Source organism: Pinus tabuliformis, chromosome X, assembly GCF_031772625.1.
Source record: "Pinus tabuliformis cultivar Carrire ecotype Pingquan chromosome X, CPIR1, whole genome shotgun sequence".
NCBI classification, from domain to species: Eukaryota; Viridiplantae; Streptophyta; class Pinopsida; order Pinales; family Pinaceae; genus Pinus; species Pinus tabuliformis.
Window position 1 is genome coordinate 1543888520 of NC_142308.1, and position 24523 is coordinate 1543913042.

General features: G+C 36.2%; 1 protein-coding gene across 2 annotated transcripts in view; it reads left to right on the forward strand.

Moving 5' to 3' along the window:
• Nucleotides 1-24523, forward strand: part of ECA3 (endoplasmic reticulum-type calcium-transporting ATPase 3) — a 447643-nt gene that overhangs the window by 120041 nt on the left and 303079 nt on the right. For both annotated transcript variants that reach the window (XM_089449126.1, XM_089449125.1), the window contains exons 11-13: nt 15580-15681; nt 15926-15979; nt 16450-16551. In XM_089449126.1, the coding sequence (XP_089305252.1) occupies nt 15580-15681; nt 15926-15979; nt 16450-16551 (258 nt within the window). The remainder of the gene's footprint in view (nt 1-15579; nt 15682-15925; nt 15980-16449; nt 16552-24523) is intronic.

Here is a 24523-nt window from a genome sequence, read left to right on the forward strand (position 1 = left end):
GATTTAAAACAAATTTTTGAAAGATGCAAAAAGTTTAGAATTTCTTTGAATCCTAAGAAATCAATTTTTGATCTTAGTGAAGGAAAGATTTTAGGCTTTATTGTTTCAAAAGAAGGAATTAGCATAGACCTAGAAAGAGTTAAGGCTATTTTAGAAATCTCCTTACCTCATAACAAAAAATCTATGCAATCCTTTCTTGGCTAAATCAATTTTGTTAAATGATTTTTCCCTAATTTTTCACAAATCGTCACGCTTTTACCGAATATGTTAAAAAAGAAAGTCTACAAATGGAGACAAGTTGAAAGAACATCTTTTGAATCAGTAAAGCAAGCCATAATAGATGCTCCTTCATTATCATCGCTCGATTTTTCTAAAGAATTTGATGTAGATACTTTTGCTTCTGAATAGTCCTACGGAACAGTTTTAACTCAACCAAATGAAGAACAAGTTGAAGCTCCCATTGCCTTCTTTAGTTCTAATCTACAAGGAGCTGAGTTGAATTATTTAGAAGTAGAAAAACTGGCTTTTGCAGTCTTTAAGTCAATAAAACACTTTAGACCTTTTCTCTTGAAATCACATACAAAAGTGATTGTTCCTTTCCCAGTGGTTAGGCAATTGCTTATTCAGAGAGAATTAGGAGAAAAGAGAGCTAATTGGGTTACAACCTTACAAGAATATGACCTAGAAATAAAACCAGCTAAAATAGTTATAGGTCAAGGTTTTTGCAGGTTGATAACTGGAGCTTTTGATAATTCAGCTAAAGAAGATTCAGGTAACAATGTTCAAGTTTCAGAGGTATGTCTTGTTGATACTGAATCTCAGTATGTTGATTTAATTTTCTACTTGAAAAATGGTTATGCTCTAGTTGAACTCGATTACAAGAGAAAAAGAGCTTTGAGACTTAAAGCTAACCAATATCAACTTGTTAATAATGTTTTGTTTAGAAGAAATTATGACTCTGTCTTACTTAGATGTTTAGAGAAGCTTGAAGCAAAAAAAGTGTTGTAGGAATTACATGATGGACTAGCTGGTGGACACTATAGCAGGGATATGATTGCTCACAAAATCCTTCATGCTGGCTGTTATTGGCCTACTTTGTTCAAAGATACACATGTTTATGTAAAGAAATGAGAAAATCTACCAAACAACTTCAGGGAAATAAAAGAAGCCAGCCTTGCCTTTGCAACCAGTTAATATTGAACAACCTTTTGAACAATGGGGATTGGATATCATAGGTGAGATCATTCCACGCTCTTCTAAACAACACATGTATATTTAACTGCTAGAGTATTTCACCAAGTGGGTGGAAGCAATAGCTTTGAAGGTGGTCAATTCTGAAACTGTTATTTATTTTATCGATGAGCACATAATTACTAGGTTTGGCCTTCCTAGTGCTCTCATGTTTGATAATGCATCATACTTTTTTGTAACGCCATTACTAAATTTTCACTTAAGCGAGGTTTTACAGTTAAATATTCTGCAAATTACTATGCTCAGAGAAACAAATTGGCTGAATCCACCGATAAGAATCTCATAAGAATTAATAAGCGAACTATTGATGAAAACCAAAAGAACTGACATAAGGCTTTAATTTTTGCTCTATGGGCTGACAGGATTACTCACAAATCTTCTTTAGGAACTTCTCCCTATTACTTAGTATATGGAAAAGAAGTTGTCTTGCCTCCTAATTTAGCTTTTCCTTCACTAGCCCTAGTGCAATTTGTTGAGGAACAACCTTGCTCTTCTTTACAATTAAGAATGTCTCAAATTATAAAGCTAGAAGAAGGAAGAGATAAAGCCAAATAGACTCATACTCAACATCAACATATAATCAAGTCTTGGTTTGATGCAAGTTTAGTAAGCAATAATTTTTTTGAAATTGGTGACTTAGTTCTGAAATGGGATAAAGCCCATGAAGAAAAGGGAAAACATACAAAGTTCCAAAAACTTTGGCTCGGCCCATTTCAGATCGTTGAAAAACTAGGCCCGTCAACTTTTATCCTCCAAGATTTATAGGGTAAGAGAGATTCTCTTCCTGTAAATGGGTTGGTTTTAAAGAAATATTTTTCTTGAGAATGCATATTCCACTGTAAATATATAAATAATCATATGTACATATCAATTTCTTTAGATTAGTTATAATTAATAATACTCTTTTGAATTTGTATTGGGTTCTCTTATCATTAATATGGAATTTATTATTAAAGGATAATCATTTAGAAAGAAATTAAATTTAGTATCACATCTATTCTAATCCCTGATATCTTTATTTCCATTAATTTGTGAATTTTTCATGACTTGAAATACTAAAAGATCCTATTATCCTTTGACCTGTCATGTACAATTTCTTTTAAAAATAAAGACTATTTCAAAGTTTAGCACCTTATGACTTCAATTGTCATCCATAACTCTTAAGGAGTAGTCTTACCTCCCCATCCACTGATTTTACATTTTTTTTAGAGTGCAATTCATAAATATTTAAACCCGAAGGATAAGGGGTCTCATTATGAGCTAGGTTACCATGATCATGGGAAACTAATGATACTGACATGATCACATCTGGTCACCAAGCCAAGATAATGACTTATGGTTGCATGGATGTAAGACAAGAGGTTTCATCATGAGCAGACTTGTTCAATATCATTATAACCTGTGAATGGCATTGTCAATATCTCGCTACCAAACCAAGACAGTGGCTTTCAAGCAATTAAAATTTTTTTTTAGAAAAATATCAATACCTCTAAGATTTATTATAGTGGATGTGATATTGGTATTACTCGGTTAAACAGTAACCTTGTTGAGGCTATGGACGCCTGTTGACAACAGTGGCTCTGCCAATGACACGTCTATCTTAATGCTAAGCTTCAATAATTCTTTATTTCATCTTTTCAACTGATAAAATGATTGACAAAGATAATGTAGGTTCTTATAGATAACAAGTTATGAAATTTGCAAAATAATGAGTTGAATTTTATTCTGAGTAATTTCAATCAATCTAAATTTCAATATTCTCATCTTTCTACGTCTTATTCCTTTAGTTATTAAAATTTCATTTATTATTACAAAGATAACTGTTTCTCCCAGTGCATCACCAATTGTTGTAGCATTCAACAACCCCACCCCCTTATTTTTATACTTAATTATCAATAAATAGTGGGGACCCTTTATTTCTTTTGATTTTAATAAAATTGGAGCATATTTGAATTAATTATAGGCTTGAGGTCTTTTCCTTATTGGAGCTGCACTTTAAAATATATTATGATAAACCTAAGCTCCAATAAGTCTCGCTCTCAAATTTAAAGTTATATGGAAGATTTCCATCAGAACTCTATTATATTGTAACTTTCCTTTGAAGAATGTTATGTTAAAGCTCCTTCTCGATGTCTTTCTCCTTGCTGCTTGCTTTATTAAAAGAATCGTATAAAGGGCTTTGTTTACAAAAGACTTGCACACTTTTACAAGAAAGTAATATTATAATCATTCGCCAGCCCCACAACTATTATTTATTATATCGGCGCATTTGATATCGTAAGTTCTATCATGTTGCACCTCCAATATCCCCTTCCTCCGATATCTTACACCTCCAATATCCAATATCTCTGATATTTCCATTGGAACTCTTTATTAAAACTATTTCATCGGAAGTCTTTTATTAAAACCCCCGAAATGAAATCCCTGATGTAATTTCCCCTATATGCCTCACGCCTCTTGGCCGTTATTATATCAGAACCTTTCCACATCAGAGGATTAGATTATCGTAACTTTCCAATACAGTCCTCCGATATATTTTTTTGATACAATTCCTCCAATATGCTGACATGGTAAGCCCACGTGATTTCACATTCACGCACTTAATGTTTGATAATGGGGATTTATTGTTTTTGAAATTTTAAATGCCTTCATTCATTCCGCCTCGGTATTGTGAAGATTCACTTTAAAGAAACAATTAATATTGTAAAATTTTATTGTTTGCGCTAAGTCCTCTCTGAAGAGAAGTGTTTCGCTCATCTTTGTGTTTTCTATTACAGGGAAGCTCCGATTACTGTAACAACAAAGAGATGTCGAAGGCAGGAAAGGGCAAGAAGAAAATTGCAGCACAACAACAATCCGCCGCCCCTTCAATTGAAAGTATTGAAGAAAAGACTACTATGTCGGGGTTGTTTTCCAATACAGTTTGTTCTAAAGATTATGGGCATTCCTCATGGGAAGCAATGTACAAATTCTTTGAAGATGAAGGACCCAGAGTTACCCAGAGGACAATAATTGCTGATGATTCTATCCCATTTTCAAATACAACCTTCAACGATGTGGCGAACTCTTTTCTCCATAGAATTGCAGCACACAGACGAATTGTTACAAATAAGCACACAGTCATCTAGTCTTTTTCTAGAAAGGACTTACGGAGAATGTATCATCTTCCTGAACCACAATGCAAAGATGATAAGAATTACATTGAGGTATTTCTTAAAGAGCATGAACATGCATTAGAGCCAATTAGAAGGTGGAGAAAAGACCCAAACAAATACAAGAGAGAAGAAAGCAGTCAATATGTTGTAGACTCTCTTGCTGGTCCTTATTCTTAGATAATTTCTATGATGTGTAGGTTACATGCGGATGCCTAATGCACAAAAATTTCTTGACCAATGGGTACCTCTTATAGACGGGGCTTCAAAAGGGTTTATTTTTGATTGGGCCACTATACTTTCAGACAATTTAGCTGCCCATATTTTGGCTTTTAGGAGTAAACGCAAAGTTTCTGAGAATATAATCCCTCCTTTCTATATGAGTGCTTATATCATGGATGCTTTATGTTTTTCTATGGACTTTTCATCTATGGGATGGAAGTGGACTCTGGAAGACCCAACTCCTATTCATATTTATCATGATATTCTATGGGACTCCAAATATCAACAACATTTCTATAAAATCTGCCATGGGGTCATGTTACCAACATATTAGGTTATCTTTGATAAAAAGGCTCCTTGGATGTCTCTAGAGGCTGAATTTGATCTTCTTCGAGTAGGGAATTGGTTTGGTGAAGAATCATTCACCTATGTCAGAATATATGGAGGTCTGGCCAATCCTCATGTTTTACCATTGTTTATTCCCGATAAACTTTTGACTAGAGAAATTGCCTATCAAACTGTGGGTAATGGTATTTCTAAAGTTTTGAAGGAACTCAATAAAAAATGTGGCCTTCCTTTCTAGCCTAGTTTGGTATTTTTCTTTAGATAATTATATACACGGACTTATTGAAATAAAGGCTATTTAGGATCTTGGTTTTTCTACTATGCCCAACAGAGAATATGATCCTCATCAAGTGGTCAAAAAGATTACAACTGCATCAAGTATTAGACAATTTGTTCATGAGCCTGATAAGTTTGATGATTTATTTGAGGGAGCTTCTTCTTATTCAATGGTTGCATAAAGAGCAGAGCAACAATTAACTCCTGAGGAAATGAATCAGTTTACTCAGTACAGGGCCTCTAGGCTAGCAAAACTTCCTATGGATTCATTACAGATTCCTCAAGAGAAGATTGTTCATGATGATGTTGTAATTATTGGTTCTACACAATTTGTTGATCCTTCTCAACCAAGAGAAACAATTGCCTCTTCTTCTTCTTAGGCAGAGGGATTTGTGCCTGATGCTAGGTTAGAAGAAATTTGGGAAGAATACAATCAAGCTCTTAATTCCAAAGCTGGTGAGTCTCAGGCTACTAAGACTCCTCCACAAATGAAGGTGTAAGACCCTCTCAAGAAGCCTTAATAGATTCTGATAACAACAAAGGTTCCTGAGAAGCCTTTGGATAATAAAGATGTAGAAATTATACCGACATTCCCTTCTTCCGAGGTTGTTTTAAAGATCGAGGAGATTCCTCCACTGGATTTTTTTGTAGCCCTCAACAGAAAGCTATGGTAAAGAGGGAGAGACAGAAAAGAAAGTTCGACCAGTCGCAGGCACTAGTTCTTGGCAATGCATCTTTTGAAGTGTTATGGAAAGGCTCCATAGCAACTCCTATAGAGGAATTCGGAAGGCTTACCTAATTTACAGGCACCTATGCCTCAACTACTATTGACAAGCCACAAAAGCGCAACAATTGCTTAAGGAGAAAGAAGAAATAATTTCTTTGTTAGAATAGAGCGTTGAAACTGAAAAGAAAAAGATAACAGAACATTGGCAGGTGCAGGTGACAAAGCTTCAACACAGGTTCGACTCTCTAAGAGTCCAGTATGATGTTGATACACATGCTTGAGATTCACAAATTCAAGAGCTGCAGAGAAGTATTGAACATTTGAACGTCAACCCAGAATTAATTGAATTTAAGGAGGCTCAAGAATTGAATACTCTTCTTGCCCAACAACAGAGTCTTTGCCAGAAATCGACAATTATTCATGATCAGTGCAGGACAACTGGCTCCCTGGTAGACCAACTATCTGATATTAAAAATTACTTTGAAGATATATAGGAGAAAATTGCTAGTTTCTTGACATGGCAAGAAAGTGTAGATGGAAGATTAGCCAATCTTCCCAAAATTGAAGAATCCCATAAAGAGATTGTTTTTAGAGAGTGGGAAATTCACATTAAGTAGGCGGAAGCAACAGTTTATCAAACACGAGATATTTCAAGTAATATCATTGAAGCAGTCAATGATAATTTTCTCCAAGCTAATCTCATCTTGAGTTGTCCCAAGGGAACATTACCCAATATCAAACTGCTGACTAAAACATGGCAAGAATCCTCCAAGAAACGGGCTGAGATTATTGATCAACTGACCAAGACCAACTTGGAGAGTCATTGGCAGTTTTTAGTGAAACCACACAGTTAGTGGCTTATGCTTCGATGCTTATCAAACACTACCACACAAATGCTGTCAGCGTTAAGAGATGCGATCTTCACAAGCTAGATGCGGATACAACCCAAGTCTCCACCTGAATTGAAGAATTTGATTGATATCTATGAGTTGCAACAACACATCAAAGGACAATCTTCCTCCCAAGCATAGACAATTTGTTGTAACTGATTCCAAATATGTTCCTTTTAGTTGAGATTACTTGAAGTTGTTATTGTATTTTCTATCTTTATCTTTTGTTATGAAACTATAAATCCCCTCTCTCAGATAGGAGAGGGGATTTATAGTTTCATAACAAAAGAACCACACAGTTAGTGGGTTATGCTTCGATGCTTATCAAACACTACCACACAAATGCTGTCAGCGTTAACAGATGCGATCTTCACAAGCTAGATGCGGATACAACCCAAGTCTCCACCTGAATTGAAGAATTTGACTGATATCTATGAGTTGCAACAACACATCAAAGGACAATCTTCCTCCCAAGCATAGACAATCTGTTGTAACTGATTCCAAATATGTTCCTTTTAGTTGAGATTACTTGAAGTTGTTATTGTATTTTCTATCTTTATCTTTTGTTATGAAACTATAAATCCCCTCTCTCAGATAGGAGAAGGGGTTTTGAATTTTTGAAAGAGAAAGCTTAAGTTGCACTATTGTAACTAAAGTTTTTCTTAATATCAAGCTGAACCATCGCCTTTCTATCATGAGCAGATCAATGATATATCAGGTACTATTATCCTTTAGTTGTTCATTTGCTTAGAGTAGAATGGAATCTTGATTTGTTCATAATATATGTGTTAAAGCAATCTTTCATTATCACTATTGATGTGTCTGATTGAAATTACAAATTATATGTGAACAACCAGATCTTAGTATATGTGACAATTTTATAAACTAATTTAATTAACTATTTAATTAAATTAGTTATCTTTCTTTGTATTAACTTCATAATTACATGATGATCTACATTGTTATGATAATTGTGAAATCTTTGTAATCACATATACCAACAACTTACCCTGGATAAATAGTAGTATATTAATCTTTATTTCAATTTACAGTCGCATTGGAGCATTATATTCTTATTCACTCCATTTCATATAGTTTTATAGAAAGGGAAATTGGTCCCATAATTCTAGTTGGAGCCATCATCCCAAATGGAAAAGGGTCTGTTCTAAGTTCCTGGTTGGATGGTTTCCCCTAATGTTGATGCAGTCATTTAGGACCATCACCATGTCGATCTTCATAGTTGTATTTAATGAAAAGGAAATGAAATTTTATTGTAAAAGAAATTGACTTGTTAAAGCATGGGTTTCATGCTTGGGTCAATGATTTTTAGGTCAAAACCTCCATTGAAGGCTTTTAGGTTTTGTCTTGAGTGAATAGAGTCATTGTCGTTTTTATTAGACCTTTCTTGGGCTTTTATATCATGTAAAAAGAATTATTTTTGAGTCAAAAGGTCATTTGTCACCTCCACACCAAGTCGGTACTGTCCTCATGAAGTTGGTTTGGATTAGGGTTGTTCGACTGAACATAAAAACTATATATAGAGAGGTAGGTTGACCTATTTGATGCACTCACTCAATAAGTTCGATCTACAAAAGAAAGAAACATAAAAATAAGAGCGAAGTTGAGGAGAGAGAAGGAGGACGCTGTAGAAGTCAAGGATTGAGTTTTTGGGCATCTCTATCTCACATGTGTGAAGTTGCTGAACTGCTGCTAGGGCCAAAATTTCTAAATCTATTGCAGGTCTGAAATTTTGAAGCTGAGGGTCGAAAATCTATAGTTGGGGGGCGAAATTTTGGATTGAAGTTGCAATTGAGAAGTTGACACTTGGAGATTTTGGCAGGGATCATCTACTGGAAGGAAGGGCTGACTTGGTGATTGGACGAGGCCTTTGCCTATGTCTTAAGGGTCTTGGATTGTCTCATCTCGATTTGAATATACCAGTGGAAGAGTTGGACTGGGTTTTCCCTAGGTAGGGGTTTTGCCCTTACTGAGTGCCTACATCTTGTGTTCCTTGTTGTGATGTTCTTAATTTGGCATTTGTCTTGATGAATGGAACATAATAAATTGAAAGAAGAACTAATAAAATAGCAATCACAAGAAAATGTCAAAGTCTAAGAGAAATCTACCTAAAGATTCTAATCCATATAATGCCCTGGATTTCTCAACATAGGTGTGAACCCTTGGACTTCCAAAAAGAAACATCTTCATCAAAGATAACATCCTTGCAAGTTTCAATATGACGTTGTACTAAAATATAGACCCTAAAAGCCTTTGAATTCTCACATGAACATGAACATGAACATAAACATGACAACCAAAGATTCTTAAATGCTCAACATTTGATCTCTCACGTATGAATACTTCTTCAGGAATCTTGTAGTCCAAGATTCGACGTGGGAACCTATTTTGAACATAAACATTTTTCTTGCAACTTCTCCCCAAAACATCGAAAGTTCTTGATCATGAAGCATGGCCTTGGCAACTTCCATAATGGTCCTATTCTTTCTTTCGACAATTCTATTTTGTTGAGGATAGTAGGGAACTATCTGTGAAAATTTGGTGACTCGAATCCGTACTGCAACAACTGATTAGATTTCTCTTATTTGTTAATTTTTGAATCAAGTTATTTACAGTGTTACACAGTAAACATCGAAATAAAATCTACTGCAACCTTCACAACATAAAATACTGCGGAAACAAATTACTGCATAGGAAATAAATAAACACAAACACAAGTACACCGTTATTTTTGGACAAATGTCCCCGAAAAAACCCAACTTGGGAAAACCGGTGCATGAACTGAGGGTTTTGATTATTATGCAGTAGGAATTTGAGTACAAATCTTTGGATGCCCAAACTGGCTATCTGATACGAAGAATAAACTGGCAAAGAGGTAGTGAGAAAATATCTCACACTGTCACTGGAGATCCGACACTGGTCCGAGCTCTGGATGAGTTGCCCTACGCTATCACTGCGCAGTCTCTATGTGGGCTCATGCAGTCAGTGCGACACAGCTCAAGGGACTGCGTTATAGCTCAAAGGGACTGCGTCACCCTCTCCTTCTGATCTTCTGCCACTGGAAACTCGACCCTCTGGCCTTCTGAACTCACACCTCGGCTTCTGGCACTAGATCTTGACTGCTTCTCAGCAAAATTGCGGACTCCCTCTAAAGCACTGCGCTGCCTCTGCTTGGCATTGCGCTGCCTCTCTGAACCTCTCGATGCCTTCTCTTCCTTGCACTCACCGGGACTGGAAAAATCCCCTCCGCTCTACTATCTCTGCCCCTCAGTGCAAGAAGATCACTCGATCTCTCTCCGACAACTCAGTGCTGCTTCTCTTGAGAATTCGATCTCTAGATCTCAATATCTCGATGTGTTCTCCAAGTTCCCATCATGCTCCTTCTTATAATCTCTCGTTGAAGCACCAACGACCAAGATTAAAACATAATCAAAGGCTAAGATTAACGGGGAATTGATCTTTGTCTTTGTCTAGAAGATTCACACCATATTTAATTAATACCCTTTAATTAATCACATTTCCTAAGTTTAGACTTAGGAATACATTAAAAATGATTAATTGTTCTAACTAAACCATCTCTAGGTGGATTTTTCCAAAACAATTTCTGGGTTTTGGAGAATACATGTATTCTAGCCTCTCGACAAAGTTTCATGGCTAGAACACATCTGATGCTACAAAAATCAACACTCTCAACTATCTCTTAATTCCAACATCCCTGCATAAATTAATCAATTCCTCGGATACATGTTCTCCACCATTATCAAACCTTAAAGTCTTGAAACTTCTTCCTATAGCATTCTCAACATGTGCCTTAAATTCACGAACTTTTCAAATACTTGATCCTTGGACTTTAAGAGGTAAGTCCATGTTTTGTGAGAGTAATCATCAATGAAAGAGACATACTACAAGTTGGCACCCAAGGTCTTGTCAGACATAGGCCCATAAACATCATAGTGCACAAGGTCTAAGATTCCTTTGGATTTACTATGACTGCTAGTGAATCTTGCTTTAGCATTTTTCCCAAGGGCACATCCCTTCCATACTCCATTATGCTCAGTTCTAAGTTTAGGTACACCTTTAACGAAATCTTTGAATCTAGACAAGGCTTTATAATGAACATGAGCATACCTTGGATGCCATAGCTCATAGAGATCAATGTTGTTATGTAGCAAAGCTTGCATTGAATGTCGAAGGAGATGGCATAGGCCTCCAATTCACACAACAATGACCTTGGCAGATTCAAAAGAGGCATCCTTCTTCCATACTAGAACTTGTCCATCAACAAAAGTAATTCTATATCCTTTGTCTTTAGGAGATGATATGGACAACAAATTCTTATTCAACCTAGGAACATATAAAATATTGTTAATGGATACATTACCTCCTGATTCCAATTGGAAGGATGGTGTACCAATGCCCTTGACTTCGTATCTGCCATTATCTGCAAGCTCAACCCTGTGTGCTATCTTCCTTTCAACCAATTCAAAGAGATGTTCATGATTCCTAGTCATGTGCCTAGAGGCACCACTATCCACCAACTATATTTCATCATGACCTACAATGGAACCTTTAAAGGCAGAATAAAATGAGAGATTAGAATCATTCTTCTTATGCCTTCTCTTATGAGATGGTTCATTTAGATCAATGATAGAAGCATAATGCTTCCCTCTCCTTTTACGATCATCACTTCTTTGATAGTCATCCCTTCGATATTTTTAAGGACAATGAGCTTGATAGTGGCCATATGCTTGGCAACGAAAGCATTGAACATTTGTCATATCTCTTTCATCTCTTCTATCTCTTCTATCATAAGAGGGAGGAGGAGGTCCTCTATGTGGAGTGGGTTCCCTTCTTGAATCAGATCTTGGAGCAGGTTTTGAATTAGGTCTTCTAACAAAACTTTTTTGAAATCTTCCAAAATTAGGTCTTACTCGTTGCTTCTTGAATGGGCTACAAAAGCTTGTTCACTTGGATCTTCAATCTCACATCTAGAAAGGAGTCTTGATTCTTATGTTGTACAAGCAACCAACAACTTATCAAATGAAGGTGCATTTTCTCTTCCACAAATGCTTGATGCAAAAGAATCCCATGATCTAGGCAAACCACCCAAAGCCACAACTACCAATTCTTTGTCAGATACTTCTTCATCAATAGCCTTGAGTTGATCTCTTATTTGAGAAATTTTAACAAAGTATGATGCCACAATATCATTCTTTGTCATCTTGATATTGCGAAGTTGACCCCTTAGATTGATGGATTGATTTATGTTGTTGATAGTGTACAATCTAGTGATGGCATCATACATTCTCTTGATGATCAACAATAAAGGGAATTAGCTTATCCCTAATAGATTCTATAATTATGCTCCTTGCCAAGATGTCATGTTCCTGAAATTTTTCTTTCCCTGCTTGATTAGCTAGTTTAGTGACTTTACCTTTAACAATGCCGAAAACTTTGTGCCTTGCAAGTACTAGGTCTATCCTAGCCTTCCATGCCCTGTAATTTGTAGCTCCTTCAAGCTTGTTCTTGGTCTTTGTGAAAGAATTCATGATGAAGGTTTCCAACCAGAAAAAAAAACAGAAGACATAATCCCAAACTTCTCAAAGTACTTCTCAATGCCTTTCAAGGCGCTTTTGAGGTGATCTCACAACTCTTTCTTTCGCCAAAGCTCTGATACAATATTGATTTTGCTAGTGTAGTCAGGACTAGTATAGTTTTTCACAATTGATAACCACTTCTAATGATACAACCAATCTTCTTTTACATTCCAGTAATTATGTAGCTATACATGAAAAATTTCAAATATAGAGATCATAGTAAACAGCTAGCAAGAGACAAGAGACACCAAAAATTAGGCTCACAGCCAGGGAAAAACCCGCAAGGGGAAAACCGCACCAATCTTTCCTTATGAGAGAGAGAGAAATTATGTCCAATTCCAATTTGTACAATAACTAGTCAAAGGTCAACCATTGACCATCCAAAATATACAAGTAAAATAGAGTAAAATGGGAGAGAAACCATACTCATCTTCTCTGCAGTCAAAGTCAAGTCAATAGGCCAAATTTTGTCCTGTAAATGTTCAGTCAAATTTCAGGTCGATAAAGAAAGTCAATGCAGATCACAGAGTCAACAGGTCTGAAACTTGGTGAACTAGAGTCAAAGATGCCACAAAATATTTGGCCTCCAAAAAAGTTGGGTCAAACAATAGAAGAAGGACGAGTCAATGCTGGCTAGTATAATCAAGTACAGAATGTCAACGCTGGTCAAAGATGCTTGTCTTCCTTTGCACGTGTGGATGATCTCTGTGATTTTTAGAATAAATTGTGTTGATATGAGATGCCAAAATGAGCTCCAATGAAGTCATATATATGTGTGTTTAAGGAGGTGTCGTATCACACGTGTGCCAACTTGTCTTTCATGAGGCTGACTTGGTCAACGTAAAAAATATGAATAATCTGCATTATTTGCCAATGAAAATACCAACTGTAGTGACCCAATTTTTCAACACTATTGAAGAAACTTGACTTCTGGAAAATTTAGCCTCCCTCACCAGCAATTCGACCTCTCTCTCTTTTCCCTCGTATGACCCTTGCACACTTGAGCAACTTGGCCCTTGGATATTTAAGTCCTCTTCTTAACTCAACCTCTGTCTTTCCTTGCTTCGACTTCTTTGAATTTTTCTCCTGAAATTCCTTGCTGCAATTCTCCTCACTTCTCTTTAATCAAATCAAGCCTCTCGCTTTTGATAAAATCGTTTCCTCAACAATTGTGTGTGTTCACCTCTCCCTTAGACTTATTTTATAATTTAATTAAGCCAAAATCCCTATCCCTATTCTCCTAAGTGAGTCAGTGGCTAGGATTAAATCCTAAGCCTTAGTTGGGATCAACAATTGAGATTATATCTAATTCACTTAAATAATTGCGTCGAGAGGCGTTGTCCATCCCAGTGTGCAAGAGATGTTGTAATGTCTTGTCCTGTCCGTAAACATTTTGATTGGGTCAAAATACATAAAAATAAAAGTAAATAAAAAGATTAATGTAATGTAAACATTTTATCTCTGTCAAAATAAAATAAAAATAACCTTATGTTAATATAAAAATTCTATGTTATTATTTTTTTTTAATTATTTTTTGTTTGGTAGTTAAGATAAACTTGACTTGGTCAAGTTACTTGAGTTCCAGGTTTATTAGAACCCATGGTATTACCCATGATATTCATGTGAATTTAACCTATTTAAAGGGGGAATTAAGTCGGCCTAGATCCATCTTAACTTTGGATCTACCAAATGTCAAGTGGGATCAGATCTCTTGACATGAAAATATCTTAAGATGCAGAGATTTGATACCTCTCGACGCTTGGTAGATCCTAAGTTAAGATGGATCTAGGCTAGTTTTTTTTATTGTTTATCCTTAGAACTTTGGCCTAATAGTTCACAACAATTAATTAAGTTACTTATTGTACTTTTCATAAGTTAACCTTAAGAAAGAAACCATAAAATCACTTACTCCACCAAGCAAGCACCTCAAGAATCAATCAAATATCTTCTACATGCTAGGACACCAAGCCAATGTAGAAGACCTTCCAAGGCATTAAAATCAACATGAGATTCGAGGGAGGTTCCATTCTCTTTTTAGTGGGCCACAGATCCTTCAACATCTTCTCCAGGTACCTTGACTAGAGATGTCTCGCATTGTATATACACGAGGCCCTTAGTGCTCCCACTCTCTTCAACCTCCTCCTAGACCAACACTTTACCAGAGCATTACGTCCTTTGCATAGAGCGATGACACAATTGCTTTTGATTCCAGATCCCTATTGACCAGAGGGACCATCCGTATGTCCCAAAGATCTTAGCAACATTGTTAGTCTAGATCTCATACCTGCAAGAAAATTAGATCATATCAACCCTAGAGGTGGTTGACCTTCTCTAGACAGTAGCACATTGTGCAGTCCAGATCCTCCTTGAGATCCTTTTACACACAACCTTCTATATTGAGTTTTCTCCATTCAGCGTCCATGTTAGGATAGATCACTGTTGATAATATCGGGGATATTTGAAAATATCGCGATATTTTCGGCAAAACGATATATCGCCGAGAAAATATCGCGATATTTTCAAAATATCGGCAAATATCAGCAAAATATTGCGATATTTTGAAAATATCGGCAAAATATTGGTAAAATATCGGCTATGTTTAAAAATTTGAAAAAAAATATTTTTTATGCTTGCCGATATTTGCTGATATTTTGCCGATATTTTTGTCAATATTGCCGATAAGATGTTTTCTGGACCCTCGCTGATATTTTGCCGATACCTTTATTATCAACACTGGGATAGATGGATCTAGTGGGCTATGAATTTCTTGGATCATTACTTGTATTCTTGTTTCTGGATCCATCCCCATTGTTCTTCTCCCATAGCAGCAGCCTGCTATCAAAGTTTAGGGTTTTTCAGACTTAGGCTTAGGTTTATGCTTTACTTTCTGTTTCTGTTTCTTCCTCTATATAGAAACGATTTTGATGCTTCTGCTTTGTAATGACGTCATTGTATCCATCAGTCCCATTGACATACTTTAGTGGTCATTTGTTGTACATTAATAAAAGTATCCTATCTTATCTACCTAGGAATAAATTGAAATCAATCTAAATTAGTAAAATTGGGTGTTGTAATAACTTGATAATTGTTTTCAATATCAGGGAACTGTCGTGGCAGCTGGACGGGCTAAAGCCATTGTTGTTGGTGTTGGCTCTAACACAGCGATGGGAAGTATTCGTGATGCCATGTTAAGGACAGAAGATGTGAGCTCTGTTCTCTTTATCAGTTGTGGTGTACTCGGGGTAGCAAAATTATTGTGCAAAAAGGGTTCATTTAAAGTGCATAGTGTGGTGAATAGTGGACATGTTTCAATTATATATTATTCTTTGTTTTTCAATGCAATATTGCATGCCATGCTACAATTTGTTAATAGATATTGCCTTTTTCTCATACTGATTATATTTATGTCATCTTCTTGAATCATTTGTTATGTTGCTAATATTGCAGGAAATGACACCTCTAAAGAAAAAGCTAGATGAATTTGGTGCCTTTCTTGCAAAGGTTGGTGAATCTCTTTGTTACTTTTGAGTTTTGTAGGTTTGAAAGAGCAGTTTGTTTATAGCAAAACATTAATTTGCTTTTCAATGCTCACTATTTTCTCACCTTTTCTTGAAATGGTTAGTAAGACAGAGTTTTGATATTATTTCCTTCTGGAGAACCCATTGTGATTTTTGTTTGCATTTCCATGGTTGAGGGTCCCAAGGTGCATGGCAAGTTTTTTTTTACATTATAAGCATGTGAACATGGATTTACATCAATGAAAATAGAATCTCAGCCGAACATCTTTATGCTTAACCAGAAGAAACGTGTCAAATTGAAAATTAAAGAAATGGTGATGAATAATGACAGTACATACTACAGTCCAGAACTTTTCCTTCATGCTTCTGTTCCCAATCATGAAGCGGTTTCTTTAAAGTTGGTTTCTTATGTTTATGGGAAATTAGTGTATACAACTAACTTAGATTTTTCAGGTTATTGCTGTGATTTGTGTTTTAGTATGGGTTGTAAACATCGGCCATTTTCATGATCCTGCACATGGTGGTATCTTGCGTGGAGCTATCCATTATTTCAAGGTGAGTGAAAAGTCTTCTTTATCTTGTACACATGTAACTAGATGCATGTGGACTTTTTAGGCGTGTCTTTGATTCCTTGATATTTTAACTGGGTTGTATTAATTGATTGTCCACTATCTTGGACTGAATGAAAACAACAGCTTTCCTTTTGGAAATTTCCTTGATGTGAAGCTATAGATATATCCATTTATTTGAAATTCCAGATTCATCACTTATGCCTTTTACTCTAGGATTCCTTTTACTTTAGGCTTTCAACAATTGGTTTCTTAGATGTAGTTTTCAAAAACAAACTTGTTGGATTTATAATTGTATACAGAGAATATCTGGATTCATTTTGTTTTTGTTAAATAAGTTGTATTGCAAAACCTTATATGTATCTTATTAGACTATGAGTCCTGAGTCCTGGCCTAAACTCCCTAATGACATTTAAGAAGTTAGAGCGCCGTTGTGATGGGGGGAGGGAATACTGGCTGCCACAAACTGACCATCATAACAGAACCACAAACTAATCACTGTCTGCCCATTCACCATTACTGTTGTCGTTGACTGCTCTATTGCATCATTGTCGAACTCAAATTTGAACTCAAACAATTGCCATAGCACTTGTTCTTTATTTGTAGGAAGAGAAGGCATTTCTTTTGATGCACCTAGCATGAGATGCAAAGGTAATCCAAACGTGAATTCAGAGATAAATCTCACAAACAAAGATAAACTGGACTTGAATGAACTTAGATGAGCTTGAATGGTTTTTTCTTTTGGTTCACCTAATTCCAAACCTCAAGGTTGAGGCTCGATGAACCATGTGACATAGCTCTCAAGATAAGGTAAAGATAAGTTTATTCATTTTCACAAATGACCAAATAATAGGTCAATGAGACTATGGAGTACAATTAGTGGCTGCTTAAGAGTGGGAGTGTCTATAACATTCATAGAGCTAAAATGTTGTAGAAGTATGGGATATATGAATGACAATAAAATTAAGAAAAGAGAGAGAAAGGAAAACCTTATAGAGTGTAATGAACATAAATTACATTATTAATTATAATAGTTATTATGATTGAGGTTTGTGTCCCTTAGCATGGATGTGTCTCTTGGGCATTGCTACACCATATATTGTATGGAGTGTTTGAGGACTAGTTCATGACAACTTGCAAAATGACATCCATTGAGTTTATTTGTACTAGTTGCCGATCTAGTAGAGCATTTTGTCATTGCACATGTTATTTTGTGCTATCCTCATGGTTCGTGTAACCATTAGCCAACCAGGGCTTAAGGTGACATTGTTAAAGGAGGATTTGGCAGTATAATTTTTATGTTCCTTTCCTCACTTTAACTTATCATATTTATCAACACAAGTTTTATGTGGGCCAAATCTCGTTCTTTATTTTTCCATCAATAGAAGAATAATAGGACTCCCGTACCATGGATCAGGGCCCTTCAGAAACCCTGATAAAAACTAGTATACATAGTATACAATAAAATACAACTAGGGCTTGAAGTCTAATCCTTCAAACAGTCAATCTGCCCACAAATATAGAGACAAATAACTTGACTTACTCATTGGTTGAACCTACTCAGAATTGAGAAATCTAGGGCCAGCAACACAGGATGATTTCTCTTTTCTTCGATAACTGTTTGTGATGTATTGTTATGAATAAATATATAAGAAATAATGTAAAATAATGTAAATGATAATAACCATAAATAATTATTAGTTAATTAGTAATTAGGTTGAAGAGGCATGTCTAAATGAGACATGACTCTCCATGAAGAGACACCTGCTTGGTATACAAGCAAGCTTCTCGTTCTCATTGTAAAGTCATTCATATTCACACATTTAATATATAATATTTGTATCCGCATGGATATCTTTATATTCCAAGTCTTTTGGAGTAATTAACCTGTAGAAGGAACTTTGTTTGCTTCATTGGTATCAGAGCCATGTTGGTTGATCCCAACCTTTGGCTATCAACTCGTTTTCAACTTGATTGTCGTCGTAATCAAAACATTTCGCTATATAGTGGAGATTCTCCATTTATCGCGAGGCCTTTGGCCATTTAATATATATATATATATATATATATATATATATATATATATCAAATAAAATAAAATAAAATACAAAGTCAATTTTTTTTATTAAAGGTTAAAAAGAAAAAAAAGAAAAAAAGTATATATCTATTAAAAAAATAAAATAAAAATAAAAATCAATATATACATTACAACCAAAAAGGAAAAAAAGAGGAATATATTAATTAGAAAAAAAAATAAAAAATTGCCTGGGTCGACAGTCATATCGTCATACCTAACCAACACTGACAAGACTTCCGCCACCATCCCCACTGCAGCCGCCTTCTCCCAAAATGGGTAGGCACAGTCTCTGCAGGTTTGGTGCTGACAACCGGTGGCCGGAAGCCCGCACTCTACCACCGCCTGGTCACCTTAACGGTTGAGCAGTCGTCGATGCCCATCTCACCTCAGACAACCAAAAACTTGTCACAATTATCGCTGCTGCTACTATTCTATTCTAACGCGTACGAGTTCCTATTGGTATATCACTGTTCGTTCCATTTGTACCTTAAGAAAAAAAATCATTGCAGTTTTGTGTCATCCGTCCGTACTGTTTCATCTGGGCATGACCATCCATTGTGACCAATCAAATTCCCGAGTCCATAATTCTGGGGTCAAAGAAAGGACGCAAGGACAACCCAAATTCAAACAGTGTGACTTTTGATAAATTATGTCATCCATCATTTAATGATTAAATCAAGTGACATAAGGTTGAAGTTTTAGGTTTGGAGTTATCTTAATCAAAGAAATTAAAGTTCTTCATTGTCCCAAAAGGAATTAAGAGGCGACGTGAACAATAAAAAGGAAAAAATAAATATTAATTAAAAAATAAAATATAAGTAAAATTAAGAGTGGCTTAAGATAAATCAAAGGAGATTATATAAAGAGACTTTTTAAAAAGAGTATTGTTTTTTTAAAGAGAATTAAATTACTTCATAAAGTTTAAATTGAAGTATAAAAATTACATATTAGAGGAGAAAAATTCAAATAGGTATTTTTGAAGAGGAGATTAAATGAAAGTACCTTTATATATTTTATGAGGGAGGAAAGGAATACAAGAGAAAAAAATCAAATTAAATCGCTTTAATTAATATATATATATATATATATATTGAAACCAAAAAAAAATATTAAACAAAAAAAATAATTTAAAAAAATTATATTTAAAAAAGTTAATTAATAAAAGAAAAGGGCGAGATAAAATAAGTAAAAAAAATATGGAATCTCTAAGTAATGAACAAAAACAATCATTCGCAAGAGATATAGAACAATTAATGACAATACTTGAGCGACAACATGCTGATTTTAATGAGGAGAGAAAGAAAATGGAATCCATATTCCAAGTTGAACGTCCATCATCACTCCCACAAAACGATGTAATCCAGTGTACCAAGAAAGTGCAGCTAAAAGATCAAGAGAATGGCAAAATTGCCAAACTTCAGCAAAACAAAAAAGCGTTAGAACACGAACATAAAAATCTTGTGGATATGCATTACAAAGAAATAATGGAAAAAGATGAAGAAATTTCTCGTCTCAAGGACCATGTCGAAAAATTACTGGCACAAGTGAAGAAGACTAAGGTCACAAAGAAAGAACTCAAGAAGCACTTATCAAAACAAGAAGAGGAAACCTTGCGTTTAAAGAACCTTAATAAAAATTTATTAGAACAAATCAGAGATCTAAAAGATGAAAAGCATAAAATTCAAAACACTGAAAATAAGGTTGATAAATCAGAAATCAAAGAACTTTTACGTCTGAGCACTGTTTCAGGAAACATCCTTGTCCCCACCGTATCAAAATCCCGATCCGCAACCCGTACGGATGCGTGGGGGAAACCCGTACGAAGCGCGTTTCGGAAAAATCGAAACGCGTTTCGGGCTGATAAACACACTTCCTAAAATTTACGGAAGTGTGTGACCGTAACGTGTTTCGGTTTTTCCGAAATGCGCTTTGTACGACGCTTCGGCTGTACGAAGCGGCATGCTTCGGAGTACGAAGCGGCCGAATTGCGAGCGATTTCGTACAACTTCATCCGTTTCTACCGCGCGGCCAAAAAAAGCGTTGTTTTTTTAATTTCTGGCATTTTGCTTTCTTGGGGGTGGGTCCACCTTGGGTGAGGAATGAAGAGATTTAGCCCCCCATTCATATCTCATTTTCTCACTTTGAGTTTATGAGAACTTGGAGAGGAGAAGAGAGGAGAGCTTGGAGGAGTGAAGGAGGAGGAGCTAGGAGAAGGAGGAGGAGCTTGGAGGACTTCCATCTACAAGAGCTAAAGAGGTAAGTGCAAACCCCAAACCCCCTTATTTTTTTGACATTTTTTTTTGTATTTCTCTCCTCCCTCTCCTACTCTTTCCCATTCTTTCTACTTGCTCATTTAATTGTAGGTTGTCCACCACCTATATCCATATTCCAAGATGGTGTTCTTTTGGCTTCTATGTATCATTCCACTTTTGGTTTTAATGATGGCAAGGGGGGGTAGGAATAGAAGGGAAGAAGCACAAGAGGATAGTGGTCCCAGTATGAGTGACCCAATGTATGATGAGGAGGAAGGGGATGAAGTTGAACCTGAAGGAGAAATTGAAATACTAGAGGGGAAAGCTGCATTAACACCCTTGTGGAACTATGTGACCAAACTTGAAGGGGGAAAGGGTGATGGAAGCTACAAATTTTTGTGCCCTCATGGTTGTCATGGAGGAAAACCATTTAGTGGTTCATATACTTGTGTGAGGAGGCATCTTTGTGGGGTGATGGACAGTGATGAAAAAAGGGTGCTGTGGGAATACAAATTTGCCCAAACATTTCAGCTGAACAAAGAAGAAAATACATCCAAATAGAGGAGGTTGCACAACAAAAGAGCAAGAAACAAAAAACTCATTCTGAATCAAGTGTAACCTTTAGATTTGGTAGCTCATCTTCTCATGGTACTTCTGGAAGCTCTGGAGGTAAAAGAATAATAGGGGATTTCCTTAATGTTGCTGGGAGGGATGATGTGGATGGAAAGATAGTCCGATTTCTTTGTGCTTGCGGTGTACCATTCAATGTGCTTCACTCTCCCTATTGGCATGAAATGGTAAAGGCCATCAATAAAGCCCCAAAAGGATACAAGTCCCCCAACTATGAGAAAGCTAGAACAATGTTATTAGAAAGAGAAAAAGCAAAGGTTCAAAGAGCTTTGACACGTTTTACAAATGAGTGGGTAGATTGTGGGGTGTCCATTGTATCAGATGGGTGGACAAATATTAGAAACAAACATTTGATAAATGTTCTTGGTGTTTCTGCTAGTGGTGCAGTATTTATTACATGTCATGACTCCTCCTCCATTAGTGCATCTTCCCAAAACATTGTAGATCTCCTATTGCAATCAATCAAAGATGTTGGTCCGAATAATGTGGTTCAAGTGATCACAGATAATGCAGTAAATTGTAAGGCAACAGGAAAAATTATTGAGCGTACTCATCCACACCTCTTTTGGTCTGGGTGCCTGGTTAACACATTGAACCTTTTGATGCATGATATTGTGAAGCATAAAGAATGTGGGTGAATTAATGAGCTTTACAGGAGAGGGAAGCAACTCATTAAATTCATCACTGGGCATACAAGGGTAAACTACTTCTATGGCACTTACTCCAAGTTACAGTTGCTTAAACTTGCAAAGACAAGATTTGCTAGTTATTACCTCACCTTTAAGTGGCTAGTGAAGGTGAGACAAGCTCTAATTAATATGGTGTGTGCTGAAACATGGGATGAAATTAACACTGATAGAGATGGTGCTAATGTAGCCAAGGAGTCAGGACACTATTCTTGACATGTACTTTTGGTCACAGGTTAAATATGTTTTGCAATTCACCAAACCAACTTATTACATGATCGAGTTTGGAGATTCAGATCGACCAATAATTGGGGATGTGTATGAGCAAATGGATAGCATGTTGGGGCAGATTAAAGACATTGTTGAGCCTAGAGATATCACCTTGTACAATTATATTCGTGTAGAGGTGGAAAACTGATGGGAAATGCTAAATGTTCCATTGCATGCATTAGCATATGTTTTGACACCTAAATACTATCATCCATCATGGCTTTCAACACCAGCACCTGGGGGGGTGGGGGGAAGCAGGAGAAAACCACACCAAGATCAAGAGGTTTAGAAAAAATATATGATTGCATTGAGTAAATTAGTCCCTGATGAGGAGGAGGTTGCCATGGTACGGAGATAGTTGAGCAACTATATGCTTAACACTGGTCCATTTGGGAGCATGCATGCAATTAGAGATCGAGAGACTTTTTCTTCTCTTGAGTGGTGAAACATGCATGGAGGGGCTACTCCACTTCTACAGACTTTGGCATTGTGGGTGCTATCACAGGTGGTAAACACTTCTTCTGCAGAGAGGTGTTGGAGCTCTTATTCTTTCATCCATAGTGTTAAAAGGAATAGGTTGAGTTTAGACCGGGCAGAGAGCTTGGTTTATGTTCATTACAACTTGCGATTGTTGTCCCATTAATGTGATGATGCAAAGACTTATAAAGACCTTAAGGTTTGGGACAGGAATCCAGAGGAGACCAATTTGGAGGATGGGGTGTTGCGATTAGAGCAATCAGAGGATGCTCTTATCCAGGTATGTCCATTGTGGTATGAATTTTGCTTATAAAGCATTTCTCTACTTCATGTTTTTAATTTTTTTTGTTAACTAGTGTTTTTTTTTGTATGAATTTTTTGAGCGATTCCAGGATGATGATGATCGAGTTGAGATGCCACCCTCATCTGGTCCCTTGGTTCCTAGGTTCCATGGTTCAACACCAACAACAGGGGGTTTGTCTTCATCAGTTTTAGTGCCACAACTTCCACAAGCACCATCTTCTTCATTGCCACCACATGGAGGGCCACCGCCACGTTCTCTTCGTGGTGGAAGGAGGAGAGATTAGTAGATATATTCACAATTTACTACTTTTGTCGTAGATTAATCATTAGATGTATGTTTGTAATTGCTAGAATATAGATGGTTGATGCTCGAATAATTAATCATTGATGTACATACTAGTAACTACAATGGAATCATGGATGCCATATCTATCTTGATTTATGCAAAAATATGCATGTTTTCATGTCTTCTACAACTAATTTAGTATTTGGGATGTTTGTTTTGAATATAAATAATATATATATATATATATATATATATATATATATATATATATAGCAGACGCTTCTACAGATGCTTCGCTTCCTAGATTTTTGGAAAATGACGCTTTCGCGTCCCCGCTTCCAAAAAACATCCCCGTTTCGTCCCTGCTTCGTGCAACATTGCGTCTGAGAACCATAATCAAAGTCTACTCACTCAAATTAAGAAACTTAGGGATGATAAGAAAGCATTAAAAGACACGTTAGAACAATTCACTCAAGAAGAAGTGTCAAAATCTCTAGACGTAACAATGCAAGTTGAAAATAAGGGAACAAATACCGATCCAGTGAATATGAAAACTCAAGAAGACAAGTCAGTTGAAGAAATAACACACTTAGATGTTGCAGTTCAAACAATGAACATCCCAAGTGAATGTTCTATAACCAACTCAACAACGTCTTGGCCAAAAGAAAATCTAAAAATTGCCACATGCCCAATAAGGGAATCTCAGACCAAAAAAGTTCCTTATCGACATCCGAATCATGAGAGTAGACAACTCAACCATGCTAGGTATCGGGACCATTCAGACTAGAAACAACAAACTGACGTTCCAGAGAATAGTGATGTAACCTCAATCCAACCCTATGATGACAAGTCGTAACAAAATTTCTGTGATCAGAATATTATGCATAAGATTAATCTGGGATGGTCTGATCCATGCTCAGTGCGATAATTTTTGTTTGACACTTAGAAGATCCTATCAACATGTATCAACAAAGATG